General features: G+C 41.4%; 2 protein-coding genes across 3 annotated transcripts in view; one reads left to right on the plus strand and one right to left on the minus strand.

The window, feature by feature from the left end:
* Window positions 1-9,999, minus strand: part of LOC116685771 (multiple epidermal growth factor-like domains protein 11) — a 166,581-nt gene extending 156,582 nt beyond the window's left edge. Inside the window, 1 exon segment of the mRNA XM_032510698.1 lies at window positions 9,742-9,999. The gene's annotated coding sequence lies outside the window, so the exon portion shown is untranslated.
* A 1,453-nt stretch (window positions 10,000-11,452) lies between these two features.
* Window positions 11,453-13,448, plus strand: part of dis3l (DIS3 like exosome 3'-5' exoribonuclease) — a 27,091-nt gene continuing 25,095 nt past the window's right edge. For both annotated transcript variants that reach the window (XM_032510695.1, XM_032510696.1), the window contains exon 1: window positions 11,453-11,713. In XM_032510695.1, the coding sequence (XP_032366586.1) occupies window positions 11,584-11,713 (130 nt within the window). In that variant the 5' untranslated portion in view covers window positions 11,453-11,583. The remainder of the gene's footprint in view (window positions 11,714-13,448) is intronic.

Below are 13,448 nucleotides of genomic sequence, written 5' to 3' on the forward strand. Positions count from 1 at the left end.
GTAGAGAATTGCTGCTGTAACAAAGGAGATTTACCCGCTGTGGGGATAAAAGTATCATCTAATATAATCTAATTAACTTCAAATAGCAATGTACTGACTCCTTTTTTTCCATCCAGCACCCCGTCAGACCAAAATGACATTCAACAATATGACACACACACACACACACAACACCACACACACACACACACACACACACACACAACACACACACAACACTTACTTTCTGGAACAAAAACACGCGACCCCGACTGGAAGAAACTGCTCTTCTTTCTCACAGCTCTGCGCAGCAACAAGAAGCAGCATGAAGCCCCCGGGTGTTTCGTGTATATGCGTTACTCATCCATATTGCCCCGAGGAGGGGCATTCATGATGTTTCGTAATGGTCGCTCCTCACCCTCCCTCCTGTCACTCCGGAGTACCACAGGCAGAACCACTTAAAAGTCTTCATGTTGCTTTTCACACACACACACACACACACACACACACACACACACACACACACACACTTACTTTCTGGAACAAAAACACGCGACCCCGACTGAAGAAACTGCTTCTTCTTTCTCACAAGCTCTGCGCAGCAACAAGAAGCAGCATGAAGCCCCCGGGTGTTTCGTGTATAATGCGTTACTCATCCATTTGCCCCGAGGAGGGGCATTCATGATGTTTCGTAATGGTCAGCTCCATCACCCTCCCTCCTGTCCACTCCGGAGTACCCACCAGGCAGAACCACTTAAAAGTCTTTCATGTTGCTTTTTCTTCTCCTTTCTCTCTCCTCCGCTCGGCCTTTGTTGCGGGATGAATGAGCCGCTGAGAGCTGATGGGCCGCTGGCCCTAATGCTCTCTCCCTTTTACCTCCACCTTAGGAGCCATTTGAATTTCATGACTGATGTTTTTGTCACTGCCTCATCCTGACAACGAGAGAACAGCGCTCAGAACGTCTTGATGGTCCATAATCCATAACTCTTTGTCGCAGACACACCTTCTCAGCTGTTACGCTCTGAAACGCCATAAATAACACACCCGATTTCAAATCAACGTAGCTGAGGTGATAAAACGTACGCACGCGGACAAGTAGTTCGTACAAGGGCATCCTAAAGATTAGGCTACATCACGACATCCGCCTCCTTACATCCTGATGGGTCGGCAGTGTGACAGCATTTGCATTGTTGATTTTCTTGATTAATGGATTAGTTGTTTGTAGGGCTGGACGAGTTATCCAAAATGTATCGACATAGAAATTCTGAAGCCGTTTCCGTACGTACACACCGCCACCGACTTGAGCTCCAAAAAAGCTCCGCCCCGCCAAGGACGCCTGTCAAAACGTACGGGGAAGCTTTTTTATGTGTTGGCCGCTCTGATGTGGCGGCGTTCTCTGTTCAACCGCAGCGACACTAGAAGACGCGAAACACGGACACTAGAAACCTTTATAAACTACATTTATACTGTTTAACGACAGAAGATGTGTTGTTAGTTAGTCGCAGCGGGGTCTGTTAGCAGTTAGCTCGCTCGTTAGCCGCTGAGATGTAGCGGCGTGCAGGCGAGGCGCGAGCCGCTGCCAGACTAACTAGTGATCCAGATACTGACACGACAACCTATGTTGACCCTGGGATCAGATAACCCTTAGTGGGCCAGACTAACTACGTGATCAGACTAACCTAGTGATCAGACTAAACTTGCCAGTACTAGTGACCGGGACTAACCTAGTGATCCAGACTAACTAGTGACCCAGGACTAAACTACGGACCCAGGACTAAATTATAGATAAGACTAACTAGTGACCGGACTAACCTGAGTGATCCAGACTAACCTAGTGGATCAGACTAAACCTAGTGATCAAGACTACCAGTGACCCAGACTACCTAGTTGAACCGGACCTAGGATAGACTAACTAGTGATCCAAGACCAAACCTAGTGATCCGATAATAGTGAATCAGGACTAACTAGTGACGACACGACTAAACTAGTGATCCGGAAACTAGTATAAACTAGTGATCCAGACTAACCTAGTGATCCAGACATAACCAGTGACACCAGACATACACCTAGTGATCCAGACTAACCTAGTGACCCGGACTAACTAGTGATCCAGACTACCCTAGTGACCCAGACTAAACTAGTGATCCGGACTAACCTAGTGATCCAGACTAACCTAGTGATCCAGACTAAACTAGTGACCAGGACTAACCAGGACCGGCTACCTAGTGACCCAGGACAACCTAGTGACCCGGAACTAACCTAGTGAACCCCGGAACTAACCTAGTGATCCAGACTAACCTGTGATCCAGACTAACTAGTGATCCAGAGAAACTAGTGATCCTGACTAACCTAGTGATCGGGACTGACTAGTGACACAGACTACCTAGTAACAGACTAAACTAGTGACCCAAGATACCCTAGTGACCGGCTACCTACCCTAACCTTGGACCCGGACTAACCTAGTGACCAGGACTAACATAGTGAACAGGACCTTCTAGTGACCCAGGACTAATACTAGTGACCCAGGACTAATCTTGACTAGTGACCCGACTAATCTATTGATCCAGACTACCTAGTGACCCAGACTAATCTAGTGACCCAGACTAACCTAGTGACCCGGACTAATTATTGAATTCCCGAACTACCTATGTGCCCAGACTAACTAGTGACCCGGACTAACCTAGTGACCCGGACTAACCTAGTGACCCAGACTAACCTCGTGACCCGTGCAGGATTCACTGTGAGCGGACTGTTAGAAACCATGTGACCGGCAGCTAACGCTACCTGGTCCCTATACGCAAACGTTATATCATAAACAATAGGTAACCTAGCAACGGCGATTATGAGCTTGTCCTCAGAATGAATGTTCTGGTAGGAACCAAAGTTTCCATCGTATGTTTCTCCGGGGACCAGCTAGCGCTGAAGGACGTCTACATTCCGATTGGCGCCTGGCGTTAGCCGCTGAACATAGCTCATAGCTCATTAGCATAAAGTGGAAAAAATTTAAACTTTCTGATTGAAGCTAGACATGCTGAAAACGCCCAAAACCCGACGCCCACAGATGTGCCTCCCTGCAGCTGAGAGCAGCTTCAGTTGAAGATGAATCCGGTAACTTTAGACGCTCAAGTCGGTGGCGGTGTGAACGTCCGGTTAGACGCTAGCCTGGCTAACACCAGACCAAGCTCAATCTTTAAAGACTGACCACTAGTCTGGGGAGTCTGCTCTGTGTTTTCTACTCCACAAGATCAACGGGCCTGGTTCAAATGACTCTGTACGCAACTGGATAGTCCTTCAACCAATCAGAGCATCGATCCGCGTGACGTGCTTTATCAACGGGTTGCTGCGCTTCGGTGGCCGCCATGTTGAATATAAACAAAAAGCTGCTTGCCGTCGCTTCTCTGTCGTCATGGTGTTAAACCTGCCAATAGCGTTCCAGATGGATATGCCAGTTTGTGATTGGTCCCCGTAGATTTGAAACAGAAGCAGGGTAGATAAACTGACAGGTTTTTCCGGCCTGAGCTGCAGGGCGAACTCAAATCACCGGCAGATCGAGCTGGGTTTACCATGACGATAATTTTGATAATTTATTGCTGCTGATAGGCCGACTTTCTCCTTAAAAACCATTCTACCACGTGTGTAGTCACGTGACTTCGCCCGGACCAATCAGCTGCATGGAAAGCGTAATGGAGGCATAACGTGCTTCAGTCGTCTGGAAACATTTTGGCTTCAGAAATGACGATTTTGGTAATTAATTATTGTTCTTTTATCGTTATTGAGATAAAATGTGCAATTAATCGTGGTCGTTAGGTCAAATCGTGCAACTCTAGATGTTTGGATTCTAAAATGTCAGATAATTGTGAAAAATGTGGTTCAGTGTTTCTGAAACAGCCCAAGAGGACGTCCTCAAATGTCTTGTTTTGTCCACAACTCAAAGATATTGAGTTATTGCCACCGAGGAGAGACGAAACTAGAACATATTCACATTGAACAAGCTGACATCAGATGAATGTGTACTTTTATTTTCATAAAGAATGACTGAAACCAGATTAAATTGATCATTGAAACAGTACTTAAGCATTAGCAATTAATTTAATAGTTGACAACTAATCGATTCATCTTTGCCGCTCTGCAGCCTATAGCTACCTGGACCAAACAACTAAACAATTAATCACAATAAATCACAAGATTAATAGATCAATAAATCAGCGGCAGCCCTAAACAAAACCGATGCTCATGAACGAGTAGCTCTTAGAAAATAAGACCCTTTGAAAACTAGGAGCTCATAAGGATTATTATTATTTTAGGCTCAAAATTCAATTCAAAATTGATTTGATTCAAATATTTTCTCAAATAAAACAATTCACAAGTATGTACATGTAGTACATGTACTTTTCTAGTATAAACGCCATTACAAAACAATTTTCTTTATTAATTAAAAAAATATGAATACATTTTTGAAATTCTATGCAGTGATTTTGAATCGATAGAGCTTGAATCAATTCATAAATGAGAATGATTTTTTTTTTTTTGCACACCCCTAAAGATTATGCTCCGTTACGACAGTCCACTCCGTACAGCCACTTGGTCTCATGTTGTCCCCCTTTAAGCTGTCTCTAACACTGGAGGACTTACTTTAGGAGATATCTTTAGGAGACACATGTTTCAGAGGCATATTTGAAGGATTTACTTATAATGACTTATAGTATTTGTTTTGCTGTTGTATAGTTTTGGTTTTGTTTTGCTGTTGTGTAGTATTTGTTTTGCTGTTGTATAGTATTTGTTTTGCTGTTGTATAGTATTTGTTTTGCTGTTGTATAGTATTTGTTTTGCTGTTGTATAGTATTTGTTTTGCTGTTCTTAATTTATGAATTCCCTGTGCGGCGTCCTTGAGTGCCATGAAAGGCGTCTTTAAATAAAATGTATTATTATTATTATTAATGAACAATTACTGAAAGAAAATCATTGTCTATGTAATTTTCCCATCACATGTGCAATAATGCACAAGAAGAAGGTTCAGGCAAAACTCTGCTATGCGACTGCGGCCAGCCCCGGTCCTCGGGACGCCGATACAACGTGTCCTTGAGAAACAACAGCCAGCGGTGTCCATTTATCAACACTGATTACATGGATTGATCTGACAGAACGTAAAGGACTCCCAGTTGAAAGGGTTCAGCAGACCGGAAACACAGATCGGGGTCTGAAACAGATCAGCTTAGACTCTCGCTCGGCGTAACCCATCTGCCATTGGCTGTTACACCAGGTCGATCTTTAACCGCGTTATGCCAGATCTTTATTATCTGCCTGTATTCCATTTTGCATAAATGATGTGTTCATGTTTGACACAATACAGGGAAAGTTAACGCAATAGTTTATGTAAAGCAGGGGTCTTCAACGTTTTCCAGGCCAAGGACCCCCAAACTGATGGCGAGCTGGAGCGGGGACCCCCTAATTATATATATTGTATAACATTGTGTTATATCAAACTGGTCCTATAGTGCCATGTGTGCATTGATGACTGAAAGACATCTTCTGCCTCCATTTATCTGTTTACTACAGTGTGTTGAATTCATGTTAATGTGGATTTAAAGACATTTCAATTAGTGGAAAAAAATTGCAGGGGGGGGAATATAAAAAAAGTCTAATCAACCAAAACTTTCACGACCCCCATGCAGAACCTCCGCGGACCCCCTGTTGAAGACCCCTGATGTAAAGGATAAACACAAAACAAAGTACAAATTAAAAACTAAAAACCTTTTTTTTTTTTTAAGAAAACACCACATCCACTCCCTTTATATCTGCTCATATTCCATTTTGCATGAATTATCGTCATGTTTTTTAACAGTGATATGAAGAAAATTTGTACTTCGGGGAGTTCTGTGTAAGATAAACACAAATTAAGAACTTTCTCCCGAAGAAGACACGAGTTAAGTTACAGCTCAGTTTTGAATTTTCACAAGACATCTGCATGTGAAATAGAAAAATAAATTGTGCCCAGAATCGTTTTATCTTTTTTGCAAAATATTACCCGACGTTCTCAAGGCTCCAAAACGAGCATGAATATGAATAGCGATTTGGACTGAAATAGGAATGGAAATGGAAAGTTTAACGTGTTGGTAGACTGACAAATAGTACTCCAGCCGTGTGCACACAGATCATTGAATTTTCAGGGACAAAATGCTTCCACGTGCCCCCCCCCCCCCAAAAAAAGAAAGAAAACCCAGAGGAACAGTACACTGCTTGCTCCAATAGTCCTGCTGTATTCTGTCCCACATCGGTGTTGAATGGCGCTGTGGTTGCTGGAGACACACTCCCATCCTCCGCCCTCATTGGCCTGTTCTTCTTTAAATCAGTGATTGGAGTGATGTTAACCATTAAATAGATAATGGCTAATTCACGAGTGCAGGAGTGTAGAGAGAACAGTTATTAAGATCACAGAGCATTTGAAGTGCTGTTTTCTTTTTCTTTTTCCATGGGCTTGAGAATATATTCTCAGTTAATGACTCCTACTGCTGCAGCCACAAACAAAACGCTAGACTACTGAAGGCTGTCCTAACCATAGTTAATTCAGATTGGATATTTCCAAAGAATGGCTGAACATTTTCATTTTTAGGGCTAGTTTTCTCCGATGGACTTTTGTCACGTCATTTAGATATCGCTTCCACTTTACTCTCGGCTCGTAGTAAGAGCAAGTTGATGTCAAGTACCTTAAAAAAGGTCCAATGTGTGGGAATTTCTCCCATCTAGCGTTGACATTATATATCGCGATTAACTCTCTCGTGCCGCACAGTTCAAAGGTCGTACGACAGCTACGGTAGCCTTCACGCGTCAAAAAGCCGGTCTCTTGTTCTTTCCAATCTCCTTTTTCTTGTTCTGGGCTAAGACGTTCCTTAAATTTGGATTTTCAATACATGTGGTATTCATGTTTCCTTCTTCAAACATGCTGGGGCTGGGATGCAACGATACCCGTTAGCAGCATTAGCAGCGTTAGCAGCAGCTGCGAGTTTATCATGTGACAGCAAAAACGCGAAAGGTGGAGCAGTACGTCCTATATGTCCCTCAGCAGCTAACGTATTTCAAGATGGAGCATGAATATGGAGCGTCTACCCCAGTTCATGTGAATTCAAATGTAACATTTTAAGTCAAAAGGAATACTTAGAAATACTAGGATTGATGGTGGTGGTCAATATCGGAGATGGTCCGATACCATTTTCTGCTTCCCGATACCTGAACTTGCGTATCAGCTGATACCGAGTACTGATCCGATACCAGTGTGTCATATATCTGATTATATTTTAAAAGCTGTGTACTACTATCTCTGTATAGATGTGATATGATTTCTATCTTTGTTGTCAGTCTGATTCAGGTTAAACTCTTTGTGAAACATGAACAAACAACGCCACAGAACTTTTCTTTTATTATCCAGTTTGACTGTCAGTTATGATGAAAAAAGAACATAAGTAAACTACTTTAACGTAGATTTTCTTTAGGGCTTTATTAACTGGTATCGGATCGGATCCCAGTACCGATACCAGCGTTTTAGGCAGTATCGGAACATCTCTAGTAAACATTCATGAAAAGTACAAGTTTTGAACGGGCAACACAGATTTTGATAATTAACAACTAAACACTTTACACACTGGACCGTTATATTCATCCCTCCAGACCTATTTTTAAGCATGTCAAAATATCCGGCTGTGATGAATTTTGTTTAACAAGGTTTTTCACACGTAAAAAGTAAAACTCGACTGAAAAGAAGCTGGAAGCGCATGTACTCTTACTCCCTCATTGACAGAATTCTGGCTCTGCCCTCACTCTAGGGCGGCAACTAACGACTTCTTGTCATCGATTGATGTGCCGACTTGTTTCTCGATTAATCGTTTGGTCAATGAAATATCTGAAGATAAGCGAAAAATGTTCATCCCAGTTTCTCAAAAGCCAAAGTGATGTCTTTTATGATATCCTATAAAAGACTTCTGGTCCTGAAATCCTTCAACTAAACTGTGTTGACCCCCCCACCAGACCCGGCCCTAGTCTACACTGCCTAATGCCCCTCCCCAACACCAACCCCACCAGCCACACAGCATCGCCTTAAAAAGTAAAACACATTTTAATTAGAGTAAGAGCTCAGGAGTCGTCAACAGCTGCATTACTATTATTGCAAAGGCACGTTTGTGACAGACGTCTCTGTGACATATTGCATCTCTCTCTCTCTCTCTCTCGCGCTCTCTCTCTCTCTCTCTCTCTCTCTGGTTTGTTTGTCCTTTGAGTTCTATAAGCTTTGCTTTCCACAGAATCACCTACACCCATGGACCCACTACACCACTGATTAAACTGAAATACATGTTTCAGCATTTTTCAAGTAGGGTTTGACATGGGTTAAATATATTGCTGTTGATTGAATCCTTAATTATGTGTGGTAGCCAATATTTGATACACTTGAGCTGGTTCATGACAGCAGCCCAGAATCTAAGCTAAACATGGTAAAGCATCATTTGCCGGTTATGCTGCATGCATACAGAACAAAGGAAAACTTACATGTGAACTAAAGTGAAAAAAAGTTAACATTTGTCTTCTCATGAGCCTATGATCTCTCTCTCTCATATCATATCATCTTCAAAAGAGGCATGACCTGACACCTCGTATGTATGAATAATCAGCAACACTTCAGTCTTGTAGCCCAGTTGGCACACATTCACGTGCCTTGCTCAAGATCGCCATCTAGTGGCGACGGCGTGTTGTTCCTCCCTGTGTGAAGTCTGCCTGCTGTGACGCCTCAGGGGAAATCAATGGAAATACTACAGCAGCAACGATCCTCCTGACTCATCTAATTAACATCACAACGTCAGACAGAGTCCAGACATCAAGCTGGAGAGCTGTCTCAAAAAGCACAGCAGCCGTTTCCAGTCCTCCGCACTCAGAGCAGCTCGCTGCATCTTTCAGTTTAGTTAGCAGCTCACTTCTTCTGTCCTACGAGCTGCTTGACCACGGCTAATTGCATTGAGCCAAGGTCGACTATGTCCCGATTAGATCCCTTGGAACAAAAGCCAGCAGAGGTCCGGGACCGGAGGACTGCACGATAAAGTGAAGAGATGGAGATCAAATCCACTTGCAGTAAATGTGGACAAACCCCAAAGTGACTGCATGCACAGAAAACATACAGTTTCATAAATAACAACCTATGAGACAAACTTTTTTTTTTTTTTTTTTTTTTTTTTTTTTTTTTTTTTTTTTTTTTTTTTTTAGGCAATGCAGCCTCGAATACAGACCGTAAAAACAGAGATAATGTGAATAAATAATTGAAGTCTAGTTAGACCTGAAGAAAAAAAAACTGCCAAGTTAATATAAAAAAGCTCCATGTCTATACAGATGGCATAATATTTAATTTTCTTGAGTTATACCAATTTCAAACTGTGCCCATGTAAACCAGAATTGATTGAATTATGCTGCATTTTTGTTAAAAATATGCAGGTTTTTTAAAAAGGTACAAATATCACACACACACACACACACACACAAAGTCTTGTAATTACAATCCTATATTCATCTTGAGGATACTCTCCAATAGAGCTCCTAACATTACAACATGCATGAAAAAACAATCCAGGAATATAGAATATTAAATGAAATATCCATCATAATTGCGATGTTAAACTCCCGAATACTTCCACTGTGTCAGGTTATTATCGTTCAATGTTTCACTGTTCATCTATGTGTGCAAAACAAGTAACCAAAAACATGACAGGGTCAACAATAACAGCTTACCCGCAGGAGAGGGAGGGATGCTTCCTAAATAAAGTTCATTCTCGCGCGGAGTATGGATTTTTAAATGACCGTGCTATAAAAAAAAACGGAGCGTCCTCGAAGGCGACACGGGAGAAATTAGGCTTAAAAATGCATTTTGGGAAAGATGTCGGTGTGGGAACATGAGTAAAGTCCTCCGTGGCATCCGTGTCGGTGTGCAGGAGTTGCCAACTTGAGCTCGGTGTCTGGTCTGTGCTGCTGCTGCTGCTCTGCTGCAGCGCGAGCAAAGAGCAGCGCGAGCAAAGAGCAGCGCGAGGCAGCGAGAGGAGCAACCCCCCCCCCCCTCACCGACGCTTTCGTTTGTGGGGAAAAAAAGTAAATTCACGTTTTGGATATGAAGACAGAAATGCATGTAATATTGTTCATCTTTTTCATTATTCATAAAATCCAAATATTCAAATAAATTCAAGACCATGCTGTAAACTATTCCAAATTGAAATTGACATATATTTTGGAGTCTCTTAAATGAGTAATCAATAAGAAAGCTATAACTACATCTGATCTGATATGTACTCCCATCTATTTAATTAAGAACATCTGTTGTCAATATCATTAACGAGGTTTGTAACTATTTATTTATTTTTATATTATTTTTATTTTGTTCATATGTGTTTATAATTAATAGGTCTTTTAGCTAGTCTCATATTATATAAGTTGCAATCTCTTTCCTTAAAATTTCATGTTTTGAGCTGTGATGACGGATTGTTTCTTTAAATAAAATAAATAAATAAAAACAATTTAAAAAATTAAAAATAAAATAAATTAAAAATACATCATCTTTTGCAGTTTTTGGCTGATGTCTAGAAGTTTGAGTTCCACTACAGTATCGAATAAAAAAAGAAATTAAAAAAATTTAAATAAAAATATTAACGTCATATTAGATATTTGAAGACAACGTTGTTTAAAGCTAGTAGCGTTTGAACAGTTATCCAGAACAAACACATGAACAATTACACAAAATGAACATTCACCAGAATTTACTAAAGAACTAGTATGAATACTCTGTGGGAATTTTACATGTAAAGTACTTTTTACACTGTTGTAGTACTACTTTGTAGTAAAGAAAACCCGTTGGGCTACTTCTTCCACCACGGTGACGGTTGTTAGCTAGCATGCTAGCTAAAAAGGTACTTACGCGTCCAGCAGAACAACATGGCCGCCGCTTTCTTTTCGACTAACTGAAGTCCAATATTCACCGGTGTTGTATCGCTTGTTTTCTCTGCCAACTCCTGACCGTTCGGCTTGTTAAAGTTAGTTTTTTTTTGCATCAGTTCACCCTTTATTTTACAAGCTGAAAATGATTGTAAACCAAATTTGCTAAGTGCTAAAAGTGCTAAGCGGGCGGTGGTAGATTATCCCCACCACCAGAGGCAGTGCTGAGCACTGTCTTCTTTGAGTTTCATGGGAATTCTCGGTAACTTTCATTTAAATAAATGACTGTTAAGTATCAATGACTGAAGGGTAACTCAATGGCGAGTTAACATATAGCCCACCGATGAAAGTATTGCATTAGTTATATATTTGCAACATGTCCAAGTAAAAACTGCCGTAATGCATTTTTTTCTTTATTGTATTGACGGAACGTTTGTGACCGCTCATAATTCCTGTACGTCCGACAGTACCTGAACGCAGCAAGTGAAGGACCCGCTCTTGCGTCATGACGTCAGCGGGCTCGCCTTCACACTCACTTCCCTAACGTTGAGAGCGTGAATGTTTACAGGCGTCGCTTCCCGCGTAGCGATAAACAACAGCTGATTAACGAGAGGAGCCGGGCTTCGCGTGGCTCTGCTCTGAAGACCCAGGATGATCAAGACGGAGAAGATCCTCCATCTGAAGAGCTGCCGGGGCCGGAAGGTCCGTGTGGTCCGGGAGCATTATCTGAGGGAGCAGGTTCCCTGCTTCAGCTCTCTGTGTCAGGCGGACTGTGACAACGGTAAAGACCCCAAAAACAGCCTTTAATTCACCTTACAATGGACTACCGACAGAATACACACGGTAGCTAAATACTACAGCAAAGAGCGCGAGAATACACCAGACAGATAAAATCAGTAATAAGTCATAAAACTCAGTTCATTTGTAGTTGTTTTTTACTGAAATACGCAACCATGTACACCATAGATATGACACAGTTCGTTGTTTTATATATATATATATATATATATATATATATATATATATATATATATGGACATGTATAGGATTTCCATTTCCATTTCCATTGCTAATCCATACCCATTTCCATTGCTGACTTCCTGTCATACACTGCAACCGGATATCAACTTGGGGCCATTTAAAATGTTAATGTCTATAAGTATAAAATGGTCCTAGGCCTACGTGCTAACAACAGTGTATATGTATTAAAATGAACAGAAGATAATGTCTTGTGAATTGTCATCTGTTTACTTGTATTGACAGGAAGTGTTCAACATTCTACTTCCTGTTGGAAACACACCTTAAACAGCTTAGAGCCTAACAAATAAGCCTTATTTCAAAATAAATTACAAAACAAACTCTTGTTATTTTCCACAGACTTAAAGTCAACTTAAACGTAAAGTGCAGAGCAAAAACAAAATCACATATCTTGAGATGTCAAGATGAAAAGGCATGAGGTGTCTTTTTATTAGTATTTTAGCCCCTCTCCTCTATCTCTGGTCCCTCTCTCCTCTCCCCCCTCCCCCCCTCCCCCCCCCTCCTCCTCTCTCCTCCCCCCTCCCCCCTCTCTCCTCTGCTGTAATGAACTGACAATAGCAGCCATGAGATAACAGTCACACATCTTTAGAGCAGGGGTCTTCAACGTTTTCCCAGGCCAGACCCCCAAACTGATGGCGAGATGGAGCGGGGACCCCCTAATTATATATTGTATAATATTGTGTTATATCAAACTGGTCCTATAGTGCCTGTGTGCATTGATGACTGAAAGACATCTTCTCCCCCTTTATCTGTTTACTACGTTGTTTGAATTCATGTTATGTGGATTTAAAGACATTTCAATTAGTGGAAAAATTGCAGGGGGGGGGGGGGGGGATATAAAAAAAGTCTAATCAACCAAACTTTCGCCCCCCCTGCAGTACCTCCGCGGACCCCCTAGGGGTCGCGGACCCCCTGTTGAAGACCCCTGCTTTAGAGAATATATCAGTTATTGTTTAGCTTTTTGTCCTAGGTCAAAATCTAAAAAATGACCTTTCAATCACTGCAACAATTTTTCTCATGAGTATTGCGTCATCTGATCGGCCTTTATGGAAACCACCGATCAAACTATTTAAAGTCTCTATCGGCCGATTGCGATCAGCGACCGACCAATTGGAGCACCTTTACTATGTGCCAGGTGTTGCTGGTTAAAAGCCATCAAAACTAAGGCTGCAACTAATGAGTATTTTCTTTATTGATTAGTTGTTTGGCTTAAAACAATGTCCAAAAATGGTGAAAGATGTGGATCAGTGTTTCCCAAAAAGCCCAAAAATGACGTCCTCAAATGTCTTTATTTGGTCCCCTACTCAAAGATATTATTAATATATTAGTTTTTGTATTATGGCAACCGCACTTTACAAAACCTTTATTTGACACTACTTTACATTTAGTCTACCCTCTGCTCATTGGTTGTTATTTTGGTTTTTTTTGAGTGTTTACTTGTTTGTTTGTTTTTGCTTTTATTGTAGAAAATGCTGCTG

The sequence above is a fragment of the Etheostoma spectabile genome, unplaced genomic scaffold, assembly GCF_008692095.1.
Source record: "Etheostoma spectabile isolate EspeVRDwgs_2016 unplaced genomic scaffold, UIUC_Espe_1.0 scaffold270, whole genome shotgun sequence".
Lineage (NCBI taxonomy): Eukaryota > Metazoa > Chordata > Actinopteri > Perciformes > Percidae > Etheostoma > Etheostoma spectabile.